The sequence below is a fragment of the Camelus dromedarius genome, chromosome 3, assembly GCF_036321535.1.
Source record: "Camelus dromedarius isolate mCamDro1 chromosome 3, mCamDro1.pat, whole genome shotgun sequence".
Classification (NCBI taxonomy): domain Eukaryota; kingdom Metazoa; phylum Chordata; class Mammalia; order Artiodactyla; family Camelidae; genus Camelus; species Camelus dromedarius.
Genome location: NC_087438.1, coordinates 106,709,601 through 106,734,321, shown reverse-complemented (window position 1 = coordinate 106,734,321; position 24,721 = coordinate 106,709,601). Strand labels below are relative to the sequence as shown.

Here is a 24,721-nt window from a genome sequence, read left to right as displayed (position 1 = left end):
CGCAAGTCTTCTGGGAAAATAGTAAGGGATGTCTTCTTGCTAATTAGCAATTCTCAAACTCAATGCACCTTTCCAGGGACTTCCCCATTAATTCAGTTCAACACAATACAACATAATTAGTGTAGCCATTTGATTCCCCGGTGAAATGGCCCACCACAACCATTGGAGCAATAAGGCTAAAATTTTAATGTGAAAATTCCTCAGACTCAGTCCTCCAGGGCTGATCCAAAAAGTGAAAAAGGAGAGAGGACTCCAGCTGATTCTATAGCAAATGAGCCTGCAAACTCTTTGAGAAACACTCCCATAGACGCTCAAGATTCAACGACTTTATGTTACTTCTCATTTCCTTCTCTCTTCCTTCCAAGAGGAAGCTGTCAAAACCAACATTTCCATCAAGAGTCCGGTGAAACCAGGGTATCTTTCTCAGCAGAGCCCTGTGTCTCACCTCCAGAACTGAAGCTGGGGTGAACATAGTGTCTCCAAGAGTAAATTATTCTAACTAAATGCAGTAGAACAAACCTTAATTAGTGGCCTAGGAGGTGGTTAGATATTGTGCTCTGCTGCTAGTGACAGAATTTCAGTGGCAGGGGCTTAAACAAATTTGTTTGCTACGTGAAAATACTAGGAAGTAGTTGACCAGAGCCGGTATGGAGTAGGTGGGTACAGCTCAGTGGTAGAGCACCCGCTAAGCAAGCATGGGGTCCTGGGTTGAATCCCCAGTATCTCTATTAAAAAATTTTTTTAAGCTGATATTGGGGCTCCATAAATTCATCAGAAACCAAGGCTCCTTCCATATTTTTGCTCAGGGTAATAAAATGGCTACTAGAATTCAACCATCATGTATGTATTCCAGGCATGAAAAGCAGGGGCAAGGAAAGGAGGAACCCTGCTCCCAGCTGAGTCATTCTTCTGCTGAATGTTTTCCTGGAAGCCCCAGTGCGTAATTTCCCCTTCCACATCCCCGGCCACCCCCGATTCAAGTGAAGCTGAGTAAGTAGCCTGTTAGCCCACCACCCTGCTGTCCCAGAGAAGATCAGGATTCTGTTACTAAGGAAGAATGGAAGTTGAGAAAGATGACTGGAAGCCTCTGCCACAACCTCCTACAACCTACTAAGGACCAGGTGGGGTGAGGAGGGAGGAGGCAGAGCTATGTAACCCTTAGTCCACTGGGGAGGACTCACAGAGCGCACAAACAAGTAAGAGAGCTGAAGAACAGGCACTGCAGGGCTTTGGAAGGAGAGGGCACATGATTGCTTCTTGATGTACAGGTAGAATTACAATCCACAGAGATGGATGGTGAAGAAAGTCACTCTGGGCAGACAACATGTTTGGGGAACGACTGGGCTAAATCAGGACCTGAACGGAGAAAGCTCTCAGGGCTAGAAAGATGTTCAGTGCCCACTGAGTTGACAGGTTTTTTTTAAACTTTATTTTATTATTATTTTTTAATCTATTTTTATACATAGTGGCTAACATTTGCAAATCTCAAACTCCCAAATTTATCCCTTCCCACTCCCTTTTCCCCAGTAACCATAAGATTGTTTACTATGTCTGCAAGTCTATTTCTGTTTTATAGATGAGTTCATTAGTGTCCTCTTTTTTTTTTTTTTAGATTCTACATATGAGTGATATCATATGGTATTTTTCTTTCTCTTTCTGGCTTCATTTAGAATGATGATCTCCATCCATGTTGCTACAAACAGCATTATTTATTCTTTTTTATGGCTGAGTAGTATTCCACTACATAAATATACCACAACTTTTTTATCCAGTCATCTGTTGATGGACATTTAGGTTGTTTCCAGGTCTTGGCTATTGTATATAGTGCTGCTATGAATATTGGGGTGCAGGTATCTTTTTGAATTAGAGTTCCCTCCAGATATATGCCCAGAGTACGATTGTTGAATCATATGGTAAGTCTATTTTTAGTTTTTGGGGTTTTTTAAATTATTGAAGTATAGTTAATTTACAATGTTGTGTTGGTTTCTGGTGTACAGCAAAGTGATTCAGTTATATATATGTATGTATATTCTTTTTCATATTCTTTATCATTATAGGTTATTACAAGGTATTAAATATAGTTCCCTGTGCTATACAGTAGGACCTTGTTTATTTTATAAATAGTAGTTAGTATCTGCAAATCCCCAACTCCCAACTTATCCCTCTTTCCCCCCAGTAACCGTAAGATTGTTTTCTACGTCTATGAGTCTGTTTCTGTTTTGTAAATAAGTTCATTTTTGTCTTTTTTAAGATTCCACGTATAAGTGATATCATATGGTATTTGTCTTTATCTATCTGACTTCACTTTGAGTTGAGAGGTTCTTAACCTGGGATCAACACACAGCCTCATTTCATGGGCAGCAGGGGACTTCCTGAAATTCTAGGCAAAACTTTTATGTATGAGTATATTGTACTTTTCATATGAGAGATGTTCAGGATAATTCCCATATTTCTTTCCAGTCTTTTCCCAAAAAGCCCACCTCATCCTCCACTTTTGTCCCTTTACACACAGCCTAGTCACCAACACTAATTCCTCACTCCCCAACGTTCCAGCCTCCACACTCTCCCCTGGCTTGGCCCATGCTGTTCCCCACTCTGATGATTACTCCTCCCTGTTTCTCCTCTTCCTCCTAGATCTGGAAAGGCAGGTAGTGATTTCCCCATTACTGGAAGTAGTCAAACATAGACTGCACAAGCAGAGTAGGAAGGGGAATTATAGAAGGGAAATTACAAAAGCGATTTACCTTAGTTGCAAGCAACAGACGCTAAACATCAGATCCCACCCCAAACTGAGATTCTCAGATTCCTTTGGTCGTGAATGGCCTTTGGTTTTAGTATTTCTCCAGGAAGTCCTCCCTCCCCACCCCCATCCACCATGGCCTCTCGTATCCTTTTAATACTAATACTTGCCACATGGAATACACAACTTGACATTAGCTTTATAACCTGTTTTTGTAAGTTTTGCATCTTTTCCGATGTATAGGTCTAACAGCAAAAAAAAAAACAAAAAACCAGATTATAGCCAATTCAAGACAAGAACTGAGTCTTCACTATGCCTTGCCCATAGTGGCCAATCATCCCAGTGAGCCTAGGAGTTTCCCGGGACATGGGACCATCAGCGCTGAAAGTGGGGAAATCCTGAGCAGACCGGGATGAGTTAGTCACTCTACTTGCCCAAGAAATGGGCACATCATAGCACCTACTTGTTGATTGCTAACTATGGTAGACATGTCTGCTGTTCACCAGTACTTCTGCTTCTCCTCTCCTTCTGGGTACACAATGCACTTCTCCGTCCCCTTGAACTTGGGCATGACAATGTGAGTTGCTTTGGCCAATAAATGTGAGTGGACTTGCGCAAGGACCTAAGGCCCCATGTACCATTCTCTGTACGCTGTCTTCTCTTGACCCGGCGAACTCCAAAGCCATGGTGTTGGGATGGCAGCATCATAGGGTGGTGTAGAACGTCTCTGTGAAACCGAGCCCTCAGCCTCCCTGTGCTGGACAGACACATAGTGTGAGCAAAACTTATCTTCCCTCATGATAAGTTGCTGAGATTTTTAGGTTTTTCATTTCATAGAAAAAACTCACCTAACCTGACTGGCACATCAAGTACCAAAAATCTCATTAACAACTTATTCACAATCAAATTCCTAAAGCCAAAACAAAACAAAAACCTCCTTAGGTTTTTTTCCCCCCCTCAGGCAGAAACTTCAAAGCACATAACCAAAAAGCCAGTTGTGTGAAAGTAGGAAACCTGAGCCCCGTCTCCCAGGAAGCTTAAAGAAGCTGGAGACAAGAGCTCCTAAGACCGGAGGCTCCGGGAACAGAATTTGCCTGCCTGGTTCCTACTCCCAAGGCTAAATGATTGATTTGAACTGCTGACATTAAAATTCGAGATCAATTTTAGTTCTTCAGTATTCAGATGGGAAACCCTCCAGAAGGAGAGACAGCAGGTTGAAGATCACACAGGGCATTACTGGCTATGATCCCCCCACACTATTTTTGGCCATGTTTACCTGTTAAGTTGCTTTTCTATTTAGTTAATTCTCATTGTCTATTTCTTTAGGATTTAATATACTTACCCACTTGATGCTGAAAAACTAGTCTCAATGTATGGGTTTAAAAACTTTTTTTAGAAAACTTTTTCTTATTACAACAGTTATTTTCTTATTACAATAGTATAGACTCATTTTTTAAATATAAGAAAATGAAGAATAGCTTTAAGTGGCCAAAATCTCACTCATCCAGAAGTAATCACTATTAATACTTTTTTTTTTTACATTTTATAACATTTTGAAACTTCATTTTCATCAGTATTTTTACTGATTATATGACATTCTAATTTTACGGATATAGCATAATTTATTTAAACAAAAGTCATTTTTTGGGGTATTTAGGTTGATTTTTTAAAATTGGTGGTTTGGGTTTTTATTCAATCTTGAGCACTGTTTCACAATCGTAATCAGTTTAAGCAGACACTCTTTCCTTGTTACCTGTTCAGCATAACCTACAGCAGTGGTTCTCAAACTTGAGCATGGGTCAGAATCACTTAGGGGGGCTTGGAAATTTGAGATTCCTGAGCCCCACCCCCAGAGTTTAGGATCTGTCGGTTTGGGTGGGGTGTGATAATTTGTCTTTCTAACAAAGCTCTCCGGTAGCGCTGACGCTGCTGATTTGGGACCACACTTTGTGAGCTACCTTCTTATATTATGCTTCTTTCCAAGAACCTAAGATCACCTGTGTCCTCAGTTTCCTTTCTTAGAACCTGTTGTAATTGGTCTTCTACTCTGTGAAGGGGGAAGTTCTTTTGTGGTCTCACAGTCTTTTTCCATTCGCGCGCGCGCGCGCACACACACACACACACACACGCACACACGGATAGCACACTGATTTTTCAAAGTTAGTGTCCCAGAAACTTCAGCCAGTAGCAAAGCGAGGGTAACTAAAAGTTCTTTTTCCCAGGCACTGATGTTTTATGTCCCTTGTTCTCCCTGCATCTGCCTGTCTGCCTGATAAAGTTGTTGTGATGGGTAACATCTATTCAAGATGAACAGAATAGAATATTACAGATGCTTGTGAGCTGGAAAGAGCTATGGACCCAGAAGTGAGGAGGCATTACAATTAAACTTCTCATTATTACGAATTCGTAGGGAAGTGGATGGAATCTTATTTGTAGGGAAGTTGATGGAGTCAGAACTGAATTTTATCTGGTCTCTGGTACTTACTAGCTATGTGAGCTTAGGGAAATCACATCTCTGAGCCTCATTTTCCTTACCTGTAAAATGGAGGCAATAATACTTTTGTTGCAAGGAGATGGCAAGAAATAGATATAATATGTGCAAAGAAGCTGGGACAGAAACAACTCTCAATAAGTAGTAGCTGTTGTGTTTATTAAAGAATTGTTTTAATATTTTTTTCTTCTAGCCTTTTGTCTGCTGAGGGCCTGGAAAAGCATCCATTGTTCCTAGGCATCTTTTTCTGCCCTGGCTCGAGGTTCCTATCATTTACAAAAATTCTGGTCACCTGCCTCAGGCGGCGGCGCCCAAAGCCCCACGGGCATCGCTGAGGCCCTGCTTTTCGGGTATTTACGGCGCGCGGCTGCCCCAGCTCCGGCTCAAGTCTGCGCTTCCAGGTTCAGTTTCAGGGTCTCGCCCGCGGCCCCGACCGGCGGGCGCGGAGCGGGCAGCGCGGCCCGGACAGCACAGTCCGCTGGGGGCCGCGGAGTTGGGAGGCGGCGTCCGGGAGCCCCCGGAGGAGGATGGGCTGCGGACACAGCAGGCTGAGCTGCTGCAAACCCCCCAAAAAGGTAAAGGGCGCCGGCGGAGAAGTTTGCCTTCTCAAGGGAAGAGGGGCGCGGAACAGCTCCGCCGCAGGGCACCCTAGGCGCCCCGGCTTGTCCCGGGTTGGCCGGGGACGCCGGGCGGAGGACGCCGGGCTAGAGGCAGGCACGGAGGGACGCGAGGGAGGCTCGGCCGGGCGGCGCTCCTTCCCCCGGCCCTGGGCTGAGCCGCGCGGGGCAGCCGAGTTTACCAGCACGGCCCCAGGGCCGGGAAAGGGCAGCTAATTCTGGCTGGCGGACTGGGGAAATGTCTAGTGTCTATGGCAGGTGCCCTTTTCCGTCGGTCTGGGGCTGCTGGCTGTGTGGCCTTGGACATGTGACTTGAACTCTCTGGGCCTTGGGCTTTCCCACCAGTAAGGGGCAGATAATCTCTGGGGCTGCTACTCGCAGAGTGGTCCACGGATTTACATCATTGGCGTCACCTGGGACCTGTTAGAAAAGCAGAATTTCCGGCCGGCCGTGCCGCAGACTTGCTAAAACAGAACCTCCCTTTTAACAAGATGCCCAGGTGATTACAATACTCTTCAAAGTTTGAGAAGCGCTGGTCTAGAGCCTTTTCAGGCCCCAGAGCCGGTGCATTTGGGCTGTCCTGGGGGTAGCTGGGAGGGGCCGATGAGGGAGGAGACCTACCGCCTTCTGCTGCCCTTCCCTCCCTTCCTGTCCCTCCCTCAAGGGGCCTCTGAGCTGGGTTAGGGCCCAAGAGACGCTAGCTACTCGGGTTTCTTGCAGTGGGACCAGCTGCCCCTTGGGGTCTGACTTCCTCACAAGGTCAGAGCCTGGAGCCGGAGGACAACCTCCTCAGGGAACAATCTAAGGCACAGAGAGGGCAGGGAGGACTCTCAAGTCCTGACCCTTTTCCTACTACTGCCTGCTCTCCAGCAGGGTGAAAATAGGTGGTCCTATAAACTTGATGACTGGTCCCCTGGAGATGCTACACTGTGACACTAGTGATTTTTCAGTGGACTTGAGTGCCTGTCTCTCTGCTGCTTTGCTTGTGCCTGTGTACAAGCTTTTCTGCCTGTTGAGTATGGAGTTCTGTCCCCAAGCTGGGTGATTCTATTCCATGCCCTGTGCCTAGTCCAGGGAGACGAGTGTGGGTCCCAAGTTCAATGCTCCCCACTTTCCTTGCTCCTCCTTCACTCCCCATTCAAAAAAACTTCACCAAGCTCTGATCTAGAAACCCTTGCGTGTTCCCTGGCTCCAACAGGGAAACTGAGGCTTGCCTCTCAGCGGAAGCAGAGTGCTGGCTGTTGGGATGATGCACAGGTGAACCTGAGCCTGGCTGGAGCCTTACAGCGAAGCTGGTGATAGTCAGACATCGATCCTCGGTGTTAATCCTGGCTCTGCCACAAACATGTTGTGTGACCCCAAGCAAGCCCTTACCGCTCTCTGGACCTCAGTTTCTCTCTCTTGTGTGGAGAGGGAGGGGGCTGAGCAGGACGATTGCTAAGAGTCTGAGAGTCTGTGTTCTCTGCACCTGTGTCAACCTCTCAGCCTGCAAAGTGGGCCAAGGGTGAATTCCATCTACGCAGTGGCAGGAGACTGGAGGAGGAGCCCTGTTCCAGGCCTTGACTCTCCCGTAGTCTGGAAGAGGAGACCACAGTGAGCATGGGTTCCCCTGCCTCCTGGCTTTTCTGAGAGCCTCGCCAGCTGTCTCTGTCTGTCCCTGGCACAGCCTGAACTGGACCACCAGTCCCAAGCTGTGAAAGGCAGGTTAAGTCAGCACAGACTCTCCCATTGGGAAAGGGCCTTCGGTACCACCTGGGCTGATGCACCAACATATAGGTGGGAGGTTAAAGCCCGGAGAGGGAAGGGTCTTGACTGAGGTCACAGAGCAACTTGGAGCAGAACACAGGCACCCAGTCCCCGAGCCCAGTGTTCTTTGCTCTGCCCCTACTCAGTGCTTCCAGCGGCTTCTTGCTGATTTCAAAGCCCTTTGGCGTTAACGCCTTCACTCTGTTGCCTCAGAGCAGTCCGGCCTGCCTTCCTTTCCCAGCAGCACCAGGCCCTTGCCCCTGTGTGGAAGGATTTATAAGCTGGTTTTGTTTAAAGCTCATGCCTGTTTCCATCCCTCTGGGCTGTGCTTCTGCCCAGGTGCTCATCCAGATGCCAACCCCTGGAAGGTGTGAGCTTCCAAGCCCATCCTCAGGAGACTCTCAGCCCCTGGGGGCCTCTGAGGATGGGATGTACAAAAGTGAGCTCACCCCGCGGGAGCCTCCGGTCACAACAATGACTCACCCTGAGTGGCAGTTGACAGAGTACTTTCACATCCTGCTGACCTCACAGAAGCCTGGAAGCCAGGCTGAGCTGCTGAATCTCCCCCACTCTACAGGCAAGGAGACTGAGGTTCAGGAAGGAGTGATGTGTCCAAAATCATAAAGCCAGTTGATGGCCAAGCTGTGCAGCGAAGCCAGGATTTCTGCCCTCCCCAGCTAGCGCTCACCGCCTCACGCAGAGCCCAGAGCAGATGCCTCATGCATATTTGAGGGCGTGAAGGAGGGCCCCAGGAGAGCCAGAGCAGGGGTCAGCCCAGGATGCAGCATGGTGCCTCAGCCAGCCTTGAGAGATACAGGGAGGCTTCTCGGGTGAGGAATGGGCATGCCTCAGCTAAGTGTTGTGGGTTTGGTGGGAGTTACCCAGTTGAGGCAGAGAGGACAGCCTGTGCGGAGGCTGAGCCTGAGAAAACACAGACTGACAGTGCTTGCCGTGGAGGGAGAGGTGGCTGGCAGTGAGGAATGGGGCCAAGACTGCCCTGCCTAGGGACAGTGGCTTGACCACTAGGGCTTTTCAAGGTCCCTCCAAAGGCCAGGACCTAAGGGTTTGCTGAGTCCTGCAGGTGACAGTGCCTGGTGGCCTTACAGAGAGGCCTGACTGGGACCAAGTGTTATTGGAACTTTTGGGGACAGTTTGAAACCCCAGTAAATGAATGAGTGGGGATCCCTAGCAGACTGGGCATGAATGCTGACAAGCCACCTGCATGGTGTGGTTCTTCCTAAATGCTTTTTGGCAGAGACTGTGGCTGATGTGACCACATCCCCTGGGAGGACTTGGGAGAAGGCCAGACAGAAAGGGAAGGGGCCAAGGAAACAAATTTAAGGCAAAGTTCCATTTGGATTCCTCTGGAGACAAGCCTGTAGGGTGACGTGGGAGTCCACAGGGCCTTCCGTCCCTTATAGGTTACCAGCTCCCTCTGGGCAGTGATGGGGAGGGACAGCAGTGCCTCATGGTCACCCCCCGTGCGTGTGCCTGGTGTAACACCTGGATCCCCAGTCCCCAGGGCTTCCACTCTGGCCACAGCACTCAGCCCTGAGCAGGGCGTCTGAGAACCTGGCTCAGCACTGCTCCTGCTGGGCCTCAGGCAACAGGTTCTCACCCGTCAGTCTCTCAGTAGCCCTTCAGGAACACGTCCAGGTGGCAGGCCAGGTGAGAGAGAGGTAGAGATGCAGAAGTAAATGGCATGGAAGAGCCTGGCATGGGCATGACTAATTCTAATACAAAACCATAGACCCTAAGGGCATGGCCTTTAAAACTGGATTCACACACTCATTTATGAACTCAGCTCACCAGACTCTGGGCCAGGTGCCACTTCAGTCCTGGCTCCATTGTGGATCCATTAAGTGACCATGGAAGGGACTTGGCTTTTCCGGGCATCAGTTTCCAAATCTATAAAATAGGTGTGATGTTAGCTCCTGGGCCACAGGGTGGTTCTAAGATGAGACGAAAGAATGCATGTAACAGAATCCCTGATCCACTGGCTGGCAAGTGGCACACACTTGATAAGAAGGCATGTGGGGGAGGATATCGCAGCCTGGATGTACCCCAGGAAAGCAAACAGGGATGCAGGGGACAGGGGGCATTCATGTCCTTGGAACGCTGTCAGGGTTGGGAAGATGAAGCCTGGAGCCTGGCCACTGCTTTTGACCTTCTGAAGTGTTGTCAAGCAGCATCGGTGTGGGGAGCAGCCTTGTCCTCTGTTGTTCCAGAAAGCAGAAGTGTGGCCAGTGAAGGGACACTAAGGGAGCCAGAGCCTACTTCTCATGAGGAAGAAGGGTTGTGAGTTCCCATCCTGGAGGAGTTCAAGCAGAGGTCAGGTGAGATTTTGGCAAAAACAGAAGAGGAGGGGGTGCAGACCTAGGACTAGCCAATATTTAGGATCCCAATTAAACCATCTAATTATTCTGATTATTACAGTGTTGGAGGCAAAAATCTCAAAATTTGGAAAAGTATAAAGAATTTAAAAATGACTTTTAATCCCATCGTGAATGTGCATGTACATTCCGGTGTACATTTCAGTGTCATTCCTTCTATTCTTTGTCTGTGTATGTGAGTGTGACTGTTTATACAGAAGTGGGAATATATTCTAAGTGGTTATATTCTAGTTACTTAATATTTTGCTGGGAGCATTCTCCCGAGTTGGGTAATCCCCGGAAATGTGATTTTTAATGGCCACCTAGTGTTCTGCGGACTTTCTGTGACTCACTTAACCAGGCTGGGTACGACTGATTATGCTCCCCACGCCTACCCTTGTTATTCCGGAAAACCCTGTGTTTTCATCCTTACCCAGGAAGCGCGTGCCTTAGAGTCCAGAGGGGACCGGAGGGTGGAAGGAAGGCCTTCAGAGAGAGGTGGCACCTTGGCTGGGTTTTGAAGGTGGGTAGGGGCCAGACACTTGTGTCAGGGTGAGTGGGGTACAGGAGGCAGGGCCCCTGACACCCGGTCGGTAGGAGGGAGGTAAATTTGACCTTTTAACTCGTTTTGCTGAGATAGAGACAGAGGGACTGTGAAAAGAGGCTGCCTTTCTTGGGCACCGAGCCCTCCGTCCCAAACATTTGGGGACGTTGGTGCATATATGGCCTCTGAGCCTCTGGTTTTTGCTCAACCCACAAAATAATGCCTGCCCCTCACCAAAAAGAATCATCCCAGTTAAAGCCAACACAGGGGGCCATACATAGGCCCTCTGAAAACCTCGTGAGGTTGAGCGCCAGATTTCTACGGTATAAAGGGACATCTGTGCCCTGTGACCTAAAACCCATCAGAAGAATTTTTAATAATCCTTGCCTTGGAGACACATCCCTTGGTAACACATTTTCTGCACATGTATAAGTCTTTAATTCTGTTCCTTTGTAGTGGAATGCCCAGGTGACTTGCGGTGTTCCCCAGCCACCTCAGGATGGCCTTCATTGCCTCAACTGGGTCTTGAGTTTGGGGCCCATCTTCACATAAGCACTTGTATTTTTTTTTTTTGGTTATAAAAAGGGCCAGAAAGGATAAAACTTCAAATTAGTGGTCCACAAGCAGACTGCTGAAAAAGTCAAGATGGTGACACTCCTGGTAGGGAGGGCTGCCATCTGACAGCTCAATGTTGATAGGTTGGTTAGTAAGCAAAAGTCTGATATCTGCCTGAAAAAGAGCTCCAAGGGGCCTCAGTATAAAATTCATGAACATTCATGTTCAAAAAATAAACTTGGAAAAAGTAGGGTCGCCTCCCATGAAAGGAAGAGTCTAACAGATGGCTGAGTTCTGGCTCTGACATCTCAGGGTGCTCTTGGGTTTCCATCCTCAAGGCCCGTACCTTGTCCTCAGCGTCCACCACCTTCAGAGCCTTGTGAGCCACCTCAGATGGAACAGGACCAGCAAGAGGGGGCAGGAGGAGCTCCTGGGATCCCCCCCCCCGCCGCGGGCAGAGAGAAGGAGAGAGAGGAAATCCATCCATCTTGAGCGCAGAGAGGTCTAAATCTATCCATTACCTGGAGACAGGCTTCCCGACTTCTCTCACCAGGTTGGATCTGAATCCCTAAAAATCATTTATCTTGTGTCACTTTGTTTTCAAACCTGAACCCTCCAGAGCATCTAGGCCAAACGCCTCACGATACTGCAAACGCCCATCCCACATCCATGCTCTGCCCCCGAGATAAGTGTTGTACAAACTGACCTACTTGCAGTTTGCCCTGCTCCCCAGCAGTGAAGCTCTTCTTCAGAACGTCCAGCAGACCTCGTAGACCTCCTTGTTGTTTCTCCGCTGCCCCGTGCCACCCCATCCCTGCCCTCTCCTTGAGGAGACAGCCCCAACAACAGAACAATCACCTGTAATGGGTTGAATAGTGTCCCCCCAAAACTCACGTACACCCACAACCTATGGATATGACCTTGTCTGAAGCAGGGGTTTTGCGGATGTAATCTGGTCAAGCTGAGGTCATGCTGGAAGACGGTGGGCCGTAATCCGATGGTGTGTCCTTGTAAGAGGAGGGGAAGTGGACAGATGCAGAGGGAGGAGGCCATGGGATGGCAGAAGCAGAGACTGGAGTGATGGAGCTGCAGGCCCAGGAACACCGAGGGTTGCTGGTGGATGGAACGAACAGAACCCGAAGGACCCGACCCAGCTGATACCCTGATTTTGGACTTCTAGCCTCCATAACTGTAAAAAAATAATTTTCTGTTGTTGTAAGTCACCAATTTTGTGGTGATTTGTTACAACAGTCCTAGGAAATGTATGTTTTAAGCTTAGCAACTCCCCACCCTCTCTGGCTCCTCCCCTACCTTGCCACTGGTTGAAATGGGCCAGAAGAGCTCAGGGCCTCCCCTGTGGAGCTGGGGCTTGGCGGACGAGTGGGGAGCCCTGCAGACGAGGAGGTGCTGGGACAAGGCCCACATGCTTTTGGACACCAGCTGCCGCATCTGCAGAGGAAAGAGCACTGGACCCGGGGGCAAGAGTGGGCCCTGCTCCCGCCTTTTTCACTAGCTTGCTGTTTGATCTCAGATTGCTGGTTCTCGCCCTGGGCCTTGATTTCCCCACCTGTAAAATGCCTGCCTTGGCTGCTTTTAGGTCCCAAGAAAGGTATTTGTTCTTCCTGTTGGTGTGAATTTCTGGGTACACGAATCAAATTTGAATACACCGTTGTTTTAAAATGTCTAAGAATTTAGGTAAAATTGAACATTCCCCTCCTTGACCACAACAATTCTAGTGTCTTCTCTAGAGATGACAACTGACTGCCATCAACGTGTGCTTTTCTAGATAGCTTTTCCTGTGCGTTTATATACCAACTGAAACAGTTTCTTTTGCATATCGATATTCTACCAAATGCCTTTCCACCTGTGTATGTAAATGTCTACTTTGTTATTTTAAACATTGAAGTCGCATTGCCTGTTGTTATATGTCCCTTAGTGTATCAAGCCAGTTCCCGGTTGTGGACATGAAGCTAGTTTCCATCGTTTCCCTGTTCCAAGTGATCCCGCCCTGAGCACCCTGGAGATGCCCACGCCTGTCCTTACTAATGGTGCCTCTCTGCGGGCAGTGCCATTGCGGGGCGGGGAAGCCCATGCTGTGTGTACCTTGGGAGGTGGCTGCTGGGCTCTGTCATTCTCTGCTCCAGGCAGTCCTGCCCTGCCTTTTACGCCCTCCACACAGGGGCAGCTCAGGAACGGAGGGTGGTGTGAAGGGATCAGGACCGCACCCCCCCTCCCACCGACCCCAGCCCCTCCTGAGCAAGGATCCCTCCTTTCTTGTCCTCCCCAGAAGCCCTCTTCCTGCGGAGCTGACAGCTGAGTGTGTCCAGCCGCCAGCCCTGCCCTGCCTGGAGCGTGACAGGATTGATAGCAGATGAGGTGTCAGGATGACCTCACCCTGCCTGTTCTTTTGCATCCACAGCATACCAAAACCAGAAGGGCCCTGATGGATCCCGTTGCCCAACTCCATGCCCTAGAGAGGAGGAAACAGAAGCCCAGAGAGGGGAGGGCACTTCCCCAAAGTCACACAGCAAGCAAGTAGCAAGCCTGAGCCCCGACTCTGGACTCCCCCTGGGGCTTTTGCCTGGGTTGGGGAGACAGGTGGTTATCTGGTCGTGTATCTGTGCCCTCAGCCTATCTCTTCCCTCACCATGGTCGCTGACACCATTTTCTGTTCCATTCCTTCAGGGTCTTTCTGCCTGACAGGCTGACCCAAATGCCGGAAATGGTGCCGAGGGCCTCTGCCAGCTCTGGGCCCTCTAAGGCAGACCCCCTGGGAAGCTGATATGGAGCAGGAGAAGGTGGGCTGTAGGGAGGAAGGAAGGAAATCTGGTATATTGGAAACTCTTTCACAGGCTCAGCCTCTCCATCTGTACCCAAGGGGTCAGACCCGGCACTTGAGGCCTTCCCTACTGCCATGGTCGGGCCCAGCAGGTGCATAGGAAGGAAATTGGTTCTGTCCTCTGCTGAGATCTTTCATTGAGTGGTCGGATAGGAGAGATGGAGACCACATCCGCCCCTGCCTTAGGGTGCTCTGGGGACATTGCAGGTGTTCAGGGACTCGGCGGGGCCCCCCTTACACAGCTGAGTGGTGCCGGCTGGCGCGCCTACCTTTCACTGGGTTACATTGGTGTAACCTCCGGCAGGCACTGGATGATGTTGAGGCCACTCTGTAAAATGAACGAGTTGAACTAAATCTTCAATGTCCTTGGCAGTGTGAAAATGAAATTGAATTCAGCCATTGATTTGGCAGAATACTCTGCCCATCCTAGAGATGGAGAAGCTGAGGTTTGTGATTATGGTGTTCTTACATCTGAGCCTCTGTAGTCTGGGTATGAATGCTAACATTTCTCCATGGCCCTGACCATGGAGGCCCTGCCTTTCCTCTCTGTGAGGCCCCGGAGGGCCCCTTGGGCCTCCGCCCCCACCTCCTTCCTGTCTCTACCCTCAGCCAATGGGCTCTGCCTGTGGTTGTTCATGTCCCAAAACTGCTGGTGCCGGGGCCCCACCCACGCTGAGTCCAGACACCAGAAACACAGCTCTGATACTGCAGAGGGGTGTGACTGCGTCCCTTGAGGCTGCAAATCCTCTAACCATTCAGCCATTTGGATCAATCTGGTGTCCGCACAAAGGAAGCAGAAGGGACTCTAGTCTCTGCCTTCAATCTGGATTCCCCAGTGGAATCTCTGCTCCCCTGCTCTGTGGCCTCGGACAGGCACCATCCATCCCACCTCTGGGCCTCGGTTTCTCCATCTGGAAGTAGGAGGTGGGAATTAGAATAAACTGTCAGCAGGGGCCCTTCCAACTCTGTCTTCTGGGTCCCAGTAAACCCTCCTCAGCCACAGTGGGTGTGACAGAACTGTATGGCCAAGAGAAGCCAAGGCTGTGGTCGATGGGGGCAGTGGAGGGGCTAGGTGAACTCTTAAGGGTCCTTTGGTTACTAAATATTCAAAGCAAAGCAGGAATAATAAGGATAGAAGTCACACCATTCAGAAATACACAGAGCCCGAAGGCCCATGAAAAGGATGGAGTGATGGTCTCTAAAGCGAGGTTAGACCAAGTGTCTTCAGGAAAGGCTGAGCCATCCTCAGGGCTACTCTTGGCTTCCGTCCTAGTAGGATTCCCAAGGGGAGGAATAGCTGGGCAACCTCTATCCAAGTTGCTTCTGCCTTCCTCATTCTTTCCTGGTGAGGCTCGGAACTTGAGGGAAGTCAAGGAGTCGATCCCAGATGCGTTAGTATGAGACTATGAAAATTCACTGCAAAGTATTACAACTTGAATAATACTCAGCAGAGCCCCCGAAACTGTTAATGTTGGTGGGTTTTACATAGCACCTGCACTAGCTGAACACTTGATGCTTCCTGGAGGTCTTGCTGGGCATCAAGGATACTTCATAGAGCGACTGACTGTTGGAGTTGAGGGTCCTCTGAGATCATTCAATCCAACCTGCAAAATGAAGTCTGCCTCTTCTTGCCTGCTACCAGTGACAGAAAGCTCACTACCACCACCCCATCCCACTCTCCAGTAAGGCAGCCTGTCTCTGTTAGGGGCAGTTCTGAAATTCTTTATGTTGCCCTGAAAACTTCTTGAGACTTCTAGTCTTTAGCCACCATCCTGCCCTCCAAGACTGTGGACCACACACATGCACCTTCTACTTCATGGCAGGGATTTGAAGACGGAGCCCAGGTGTGTTTTGTTTTGTTTTTTGGCCTGTTCTCAAGGCTGACCAACTGTTGGTGACAGTCCCTCCTGTAATTTGGTTTGAGTCTCCTACAGCATCCTGTTGGTTCCTTCCAGGTGGCCAGTTTCCCCTCCAACATGCGAGTACAGTCGAAGGGATCTCCCCGGGACTAGTCTGGGCTTGTCTGCCTTCCCCACAGCTCTGGCTCTGTCCTCCCCTCTGCCGAGACTCTGTCTGCTTTTGGTGGCCCGGTTCTACCAAAGACCAGGTTTGCTTCTTCTGGCTGATCTCGGAACAGGGCTCTGGTCGGCTTGACGAGGAGCTGGGCCCTAGAACTATGCGTGTTACCAAGATATTGGGGCCCTGTTTCCGGCCTTCTTAGTTGAAGGGCTGCCCTGGAGTCCAGAAAGACTGAGGAGAATGTCTGTTCTCACCCTGACCCATCAGGGATAGGGAAACTGAGGTCCAGAGAGGGGCAGGACTGCCCTAAGGTCACACAGTAAAGCTGGAGCCTCGGTCTCCCGGCCTCCCCTCCCAGTCCTGGTTCCCCCTCCATCTGGTGCTGCTAGCTCCCGCCTCATGGCTTGCTTCTCCCAAGTTTCCGTTGACACAGGAAGCTGCCACCCCTCTTCCAGAGTTCAGTCCGGATGCCCCTCCCAGCCCGAGGCCTCCCCACTCCACTTTTGGAAGGGGAAATTCTTGTGGCCCCTCCTGGCTCCTGTCCTCTCCCGCTGCAGGGTGGACTCTGTGCCATGACCTCTGAGGAGGAAGCAGCCAAGGCCCCAGCACGGGAATTTTCCATACAGTGGTTGCTTATCAATTCCTACTCAGCTCTGGACTGTGTGTCCCCAGGCTTTGGTGCGCCTCCAGGTCAGCTGGTTGGATTGGTAGATTGGAGGTTGGCGCTTCCCAGCACACACACACCCGCCTTGGATTCCAGAGCTCTAGGACTCGGCCTGCGAGCTATGCTAAGTAAGCGCTCCAGGTGGTTCCGATACAGGAGGCCCTATCTTAGGCCAAGAAATACCTAGAAAGACTGTTCTGGGCATCATCACAGACACTGGGGCAAATCCGAAGTGGATTTCAAAAATAGTCCCTGTCATCAAGGAGCCCCCTTGGAGCAGCAGGAGAAACACAGGTGACCAGGTCCCTGCTTGCATAGGTGTCTGAATAGGCCCCAGAGTGTAGAGCTGACAGGAGCCCTGGGACAAGACCAAGCAGAAATCATACATGAGCCGGGCCTGGAGCCTGAGAAATGTTGACCGAATGCCATGTCGGGGTGCTCTTGAGCTCATGGATGTGCGTGTTGGGGCCAGGAGTCCAGCAGGTTGTTTTGGTTTGGTTTCGGCCTAGCCAATTTGGCAACATTAAAATAATAATAATAATAATAATAATAATAATAATAATAATAATAATAATAATAATACTGCTGCTGCTGCCAGTCCAGGTTGGCAAGGCTGCAGTCAAACTCGCCTTCTTGTGTGCTGTTAGTGGGAGAGTTAATTGGTAGAAACTTTCTAGAGGGCAGGACCAGTAATTTCAGATGTGTAAAAAAAATCTTGTAAATCAGTATGTTCACTGAAGCATGATTTGAAAATTAAAATGGAAATAACGTAAACATTCCACAGTGGATTATTGATTAAGTGGTGAAATTCATCTAAAATATTTAATGTCATGTAGCATTTGCTCATATTTGAAAAAAGTAAGATATACAGAAGTATATATTATTCCAATAATAAATAAATATATATTAGTCACTACCGCTATAATTGGAAAAAGGTGTTTGCAAATATTTAAACATTAAGAAAATGGAGAGGAGGCTGTTAGAGTGAGGACAGACTCTGATGGGTCTTGAATGTCATTCTGAGGAGTTATTCTGGGTAGGGAGTGGGTCTGTCAGGATCTGGAGACTCAAGCCCATGGCCGTGTCCTGCTAAAGGTCTGGAAGCTGTTAGTGGAGAAGTTTTTCACTTTCTGGGATTGTTAGTTGGGAGAAGTCAATTTCACATGAGTTTTATGATCTTATTTCAGGCAACATGAGGCCGATGGCAGCCTAAGAAATCTAGCAAAGCACTGTGGGTCTTTGTTCTTGCCAGATTTTTCAAATATAAATTAATAAATGTGTACTATGTTTGAGCCCTAGAGTGTGCCAGACTTTATAGGTGCCTGATCTCACCGCATCCTTAAAACAGTCTCAGGAGGAAACCAAGGCTCGGGGAGGCCGTGTAGTCACGTGGTGTTGGATTTAGGATTTGAATCCAGATCTGGGGGATTTTAGAATCCCAAACTTCGTAACCATACTGTTCCAGTCTCTAACCTGCTGAGACCTGGTTCTTACACTGATGTTGACGTCGAGGCACCACGTGACCGTGTCTCACCTCCCCGACCTCCAGTTTCCTCCCTTGTAATAACCCTCACCTCACAGTGTGGCTGAGAGAGGCTGAGATCACACAGAGTTGGAACGCCATGGGCCTTGTTGGGTGAAGCCAAGACCTCCTCGCCTCCACTGCACAAAGGAGGAAGCAGGAGCCCCAAGGAGGGAAGAGATTTGTCCAAGTCGGTAGAAAAGCTGTGACTGGAATTCAGGACATCTCACTCCCATAAAAATGTTGCTCAGATGAGTGTAACCAGTGGTGATAGCAGGGACAAGACGACCACTGATGTTTATCTCCCTCCTTCCTCCCACCCCGAGGGGGAGAGGCTGGCTCCTGTCACTTCCCAGAGGTCTGTGTTGACAGCTTGCGCCTGGGCCAAGCATCCCCTGCCCCCCTGGGCAGGAGGGCTGAGGCTTCCCAGGGCGGGTAGAGGGAGGGCTCAGTTGTCAGGTGTGCCCGGGGGAGGCGCTGGGCCTCGCTCAGGTCTCCAGGGTTCACGCTGCACCGGGCTCTGTGCCGGGCACTTTGAGACAGGAGCACGATGTTCTGGAAGCCTTCCCTTCTCTTCCCTCCTCAGCCAGAAGTGTGCCTTCCAGCAGCATGTCAGTCGTTCTCGAGTTCAGAAAATTGTTAATTTTTATTCTAATAATTACTTAACCTGTTATCATAATAAAAAGTGAAGTTTTTCTTTTACAGTGATAATTTACAATTGAACACTTTCATAGCCTTTTCATAGGCTGACTTAAGTGCTTTTTAAAAAAAATGGAGCCTAGAATACCTTTTTTTTTAAAGAACACTATTTTGAGGTATAATTGACATAAAACATTATACTAGTTTTACACATACAACCTAATGAGTCAATACTTGTGGACATTGTTAAAGTCTAATTACAATAAGTCTAGTTAATATCTGAGAATGTTTTGAAAAGTATGCAGAACGGCTTAAATATTTTTTTCTACCCTGGATGCTGGTCCAGTGGCCAGTGCCAGACTTTGGCCAACTTCTCACCTCTCTGGGGTGAAATAAGAAAATTAAAGGTGTGAGTGTGTGTGGAACATCAAGTAAGGATTTCAGTTCCCCTTTCCTGGAAGAAGCGTCTTGAGCTCCCTCAATGTATTTTGGAAAGTTAAGGTGTCTTCTATTTTATGAAATGTTAGTTAACAGTCTATAAATAAATCTTTTCAGCATCCTTGCTTGTCAGCCCATATCAACTCTCCTCTTTAAAAATATTATTTATAAAAACTGAAATGTGGGAGCCACTGACACTGCTTTGGGGGATAGAAGCCCTTTTGCCTCAGTTCTCTCCTTTGATCAGATTCAACCTACCCTGGCCAAGGATGGTTAAAGCACCTACTAGGTGTGGCTCAAATATCTGCCAGTTGTCCCCTGATCTTGTTTTTGATTGAACCCTAACCTGCCTCATCCTTCTCGTCTTTAAATTGGGGGATAATCATATTTCCCAGGGTCCTTCTTTTTTAAAATTTATTTTTTATTATTTGGGGGTGGAGGTTTATGTTTAGAGGAGGTACTGGGGATTGAACTCAGGACCTTGTGAGTGCTAAGCATGTGCTCTACCACTTGAGCTATACCCTCCCGCAGGGTCTTTCTGAAGATCAGCTAAGATAGTGTAGATTAGACAGCACAGTGCCTGGCACGTCTTCATTATATTATCTCAGCCCCATCTGTCACGGTAAGTACTACTGCCTCCTTGTAGGTGGGGGACAGCGCCTCGCAGCAGGAAATCAGCACAGTAAAACCATGACTCGAACTTCTGATGCTCTGCCTTCATTGTAGGGAGCTTGGCTGGAAGTTGTGGTAGATGCAGGCCCTGAGAAAAAAGGAGAATTGTCTCTGAACTGGGGGGTGGGAAGTTTTAGGACACTTGAAGGCCATAACGGGGGGAAGGTGATAGCAGAAGGTCTGGCCAAGTCCGTGGAGAAGGAAGAGGTGGCCGTGGTTGGTGGCAGGAGCCAAAACACAAGAATCTAAGGAGAGGTCACCCAGCATCAAACTCCCCGCCAAGGGTTTCCCTGGCCAGGATGAGAAATCCTGCTCTGGGAACCCCTTCCCTGCAGAGAGAGTGCTGCCTTGGGACGGTGAGGGAAGGAGCCTAAGCAAACTGGGCACAGGGTAGGGGCTGGCACAACTGGAATTCCTGTCTTGCCTTTGGAAGAATCCTGCCCTAGCATCCATCCTCATGCTGACCTCCTACTTTCTTTTCTTTCATCCTCACTGTTTCATTTCTTCCAGAGGTGCCAAGGACCGGATCAGCCACCCAGACCAGAGCCGCAGGAGCTAGGTCCCCTCAATGGTGACACAGGTGAGTAGCCAGCCCTATAAATGCCCTCCATGACATCTGTGAAGTTTCCTATTTTATAATCAACAGATGAGATATAGCTATTTAACTATCTCACAAGATCTCAGTTGGGTTACATTAATAGGAGTGTTACGTCTAAAATCAGGGAGGTGATAGTTCTTCCCTGTTCCCAGCTATTGATACCACACCTGGAGTGCTGAGTTTATTTCTGGAAAGTACATTTTCAGAGGAATCCAGAAACATTGGAGGGAATAGAGTGGAGAAAAATCAGGCTGGTAGGGAATCTGGAAACCATATCCTTTAAGCAGCAGTTAAAGAAACAAAGGATGTTCTACCTGGAAATGTTGCAGGAAAACACATCAGTTTTCTCCAAGTGACTGAAGTGCCCTCATGGAGAAGACAGATGAGCCTTGTTAATTGTGACTCAGAGGTCAGTACTAGGGCACAAGATGGCAAGAACAGGCAGGCAGAATTCAGTTCAATCTCAAAAGATTTTTTTATGTGCTTGTTGGTTTAAAATCATCCGAGCTACCTCGTAAATAGAATGAGTGTTTAATTACCACCTGGGGGCTGTCAGGGAGATTGTATATGAAGTTCCACTGGGCCAGAATTCAGAGGTTCTCCAGTCTGGCTTACATAAGAATTTCCCGGGGGTTGGGAGGTGGGATTTCAAAGATACACACTCTAGGGCTCCACCACAGACCAAATAAATAAGAATCTCCAGGAGTGGGAGTGAAGGCTCTGCCTTGTAAGTGATGACAAATTTTTTTAATAAGCTCCTCCCCAGCTGGGGTCAGGCTGGTACTGTGCTTGTGGACCAATGTTTGGGACCTTGAGCCTGGAACTCTCTGATTGTGACCACTGCATCCCCTGAGGACCCAGAGCACTGACTCAGTCCTCCCATCCTGATGGGCTGGCCACAGCCTCTGTCCTCACATTTCTCATCATACCCTGTGCCCGGCCCGGCCTGTGGAGTTCTGTAATATTATCACTACTACAGTTATAATAATACTAACAATGCAAGGAATTAGCCTCTAATGCTTGTCACAGGTAGTGAACAATGAAGAGCATTTACTGAGTACCTTCAAATGCCTGGCACTACACTTACTGCTTTTTAAATTCATTTGTTTGTTTTCTTTTTTAGATTCCACATAAACATGATAATGTACAGTATTTGTCTTTGTCTGACTTATTGCATTTCACATAATACCCTCTAGGTCCATCCACATTGTTGCAAATGGCAGAATGTCATTCTTTTTTATGGCAGAGTAGTATTCCATTGTCTATGTATACCACATCTGCATCCATTCATCTGTCGATGGACACTGAGGTTGCTTCCATATGTTGGCTGTTGTACACTTACTGTCTTTTGTGTGTAAGCAGGCAGGACAAGTTGGTAGTTCAGAGTGTTTGCCATGGAATTAGGTGATATAGGTTGACAACCCTTTCCCTGCATTGTGCACTGGATAATCTTGGGCAACTTGAATAATTTCTGTGTCCCTCAGTTCCCTCATCTGTGAAATGGGGGTAGTCATAGTGCCCACTGCACTGGGCTGTGGTGAGGATGAAGACACTTGGAACAGAGCTGGGCATGTCCCTGAGCCATGGTAAGCACTCAGTATTCCTCACCTGCGGCTATGATTTTGATTGCCATTGTTTTCTGATAAAATCATCTCAACAGCCCCATGAGGTAGGTGTTATTATCCTCCCAATTTCACATATTGGGTAACTGAGGCACAGAGAGGGTGGGTCCCTGCCTAGGTCAGACCCAGAGCCTGTTGGACTCAGAGTGGCATCACCTGGCCTGTTTTGGAGTTTCCCTAAACAGGGGCTAGACTTCCTGCTGGCCCCTCCTCCCCACTCAAAGCAGCCCCTCTGCCTTCAGCTGGAGGGATGCTAACAGTGAGGGATCACACACTCAGACACAGGACCCAGCAGGTAAAGGATGTGACAAAATGGCCCCTAACCATATCCTCTGTAGGGAGAGATGAGAACTGTGGCAAACAGCAGAGCCACGTCCTGGATGGATGGGGAGACACCTGCTCCTCAGCTCAGCTCCTGGTTGACACTAAGGCACAGACTGCCATTTCTTTGACTTCTTCAAGAAAAGTTTGGGGGAGGGTAGGACAACTCAGTGGTAGAGTGCGTGCTTAGCATGCATGCAGTCCTGGGTTCAATCCCCAGTGCCTCCATTAAAAATAATAAAATTAAAATTTGAAAAAAGAAAAGTTGGAAATCAATGTATTAAGTAAAAGCTGTCCAAGTTATTAAGGTCACAACTTTTTTTTTTTTTAATTTAGATCCTGGGTAGAGCAGACAGACCTTTATGGGCCGAATCTGTCCTGTGAGTTACCTGCTCTGCTGTAGATCTGGGGGCACAGTGAGACCACTGGCCCCTGCACTTCATGAAGGAGGGTCTCCAAAGCCAGGGAGATTTAAGGGGCTGCCTCTGGAGGCTGCCCTAACTGAAACCATGCTCCAGCTGGAGACCAGGCCCCCCACTGCTTAGCTCCAGCCTCCCACACCCTCTTTGCTGGGCCGTGACCCAACCTCCGCTCTGTGATTGCTTTTCTCTTTCTCCCCTGTAGCCACCGCTGTCCACCTCTGTGCATCTGAGGAGGTTGAGCAAGACCAGAAGGCTATAACCAGAATTCTCCAGCAACATGAAGAGGACAAGAAGAAATGGGCGCAGCAGGTAAGTCCCAGCCCCTCTCTTTCCGCCTGCTTAGTTAACCTTGTTAAATCCCAGACCGAGGGCCAACTTTCGGTTTTATTGTTGTTGTAAATATCTGTCGACTCCCTTTGCCAAGAAAGGGGCCCTTTATCTATTAAGCAAATACTTGAAACTGCTGGCATGTGATTCATTATATTCATTCCAGGCAATAAAAGGTGGGGAAACAGTAACACAGCAGAGGGGCCTCCAGCCGGGAGTGGCATCAGGATTGAAAGATTCTGAAATCCTTTTCTACCTGATAATTCTCTGGGAACCTCCCCCTAAGCCCTAAAGAGGGCCAAGTCGGCCACACCTGCTGTGTCTTGGAGGCCTTGTGCCCTCTCTGGGCCACTGTCATTCTCATCACTCAGATAAGTGGGTGGGACTCTGATCACCAACCTCTGCAAAGCTCCAAGGGTCAGTGAGCGGATAAGAGAGGCTGCCCTCCTGAACCTACTCAATCTCATCCCGCCCGGGACCCTCCGCCCCCAGGTGGAGAAGGAGAGGGAGCTAGAGCTCGGAGAGAAACTGGATGAGCAGCGAAGAGTCCTGGAGGGAGAGCACAAGGAGGCCCTGCGAGGTAAGGACGAGGTGCACCGGGGAGGGAGTGGAACAGGCTCTTTCTGTTCCACCTGCTGCGTTCACTCGGGGACGCCCATGGGCCCCTCCCTCCCACCTCTGGTCCACGCGCAGTTGGTCACTCAGTGCTGGAGTCTTCAGGTCCTTGGATTTGTCCTTTCAGGCATGTAAAAATCTGACCCCACGTTTTGTTTTGTCTTAGTTGAGAGCTACTTTTTTCTTTCCATTTTAAAAGCAGTTCGTATCCATTATAGGAAATTTGGAAAACCTAGCCAAATAGGAGAAGTTTTAAATGTCTGTTTTGTTTTCCTTTCCGACTGTGATGACATCTCTTAGAATTTATGGTCAGGTTGATTTTTTTTTTTTTTAAGTAAGTTTCTTTCCTTTTAAAAGAGAATTTAGAATGTATGGATTAAACAAAAAGATATTGTAGCACAGTGGTTGGATCTTGACTCTGCAGCCACAGTCCCTGGATCTGAATCCCAGCTCCACCAGGTACCAGCTACGTAACCTTGAAGAAGTTAGTTACCCCTTGTTCATAGGGTCTTTATGAAAATTAAATGATTTAATTTAATGGATAGACTCTAGAACAGTCCCTGATATTTCACAAGATACTTAGCAAGTAATTATTAGCACTTATTATTTTATTACTGAGAAAATTTAAATTGTGTGTAATTCCACCCAGAACTAGTCACTGTTACCCCTTTGATACAGGTCCCTGTCATTTCTTTTTTGTGTGCTTGTGTGCATACCTAGGATATACGTCTATACACACCCACACACACTTTGAGGGGAGGAGATAAATTGATTTTTCCCTTTGAATTGTATTAACACCTTGTCATTGAACTCCTGTAGCACAGGTTTAGTAACAACGTGGCATTCCACTGGGTACCTTGTTCATTTAATTGAGCCCCTTTGGTTAGGCATTTCAGTAATTTCAGACTTTTGCCCTTGTTTATAACAGCAATGATACATACACAGTGAACCTCATTTT

The 24,721-nt window shown here is 48.5% G+C and overlaps 1 protein-coding gene across 2 annotated transcripts in view; it reads left to right on the top strand.

The window, feature by feature from the left end:
• Positions 1-1,058: 1,058 nt before the first annotated feature.
• The window catches only part of CCDC69 (coiled-coil domain containing 69), a 36,940-nt gene continuing 13,277 nt past the window's right edge, over positions 1,059-24,721 (top strand). The window contains exons 1-4 of one of the 2 annotated variants that reach the window (XM_064484461.1): positions 1,059-1,121; positions 20,369-20,438; positions 23,024-23,130; positions 23,641-23,728. In XM_064484461.1, coding sequence (XP_064340531.1) covers positions 1,074-1,121; positions 20,369-20,438; positions 23,024-23,130; positions 23,641-23,728 — 313 coding nt within the window. In that variant the 5' untranslated portion in view covers positions 1,059-1,073. Of the gene's footprint in view, positions 1,122-5,622; positions 5,807-20,368; positions 20,439-23,023; positions 23,131-23,640; positions 23,729-24,721 lie in introns of those variants that run through there. The other variant, XM_031441987.2, reaches the window with a different exon arrangement.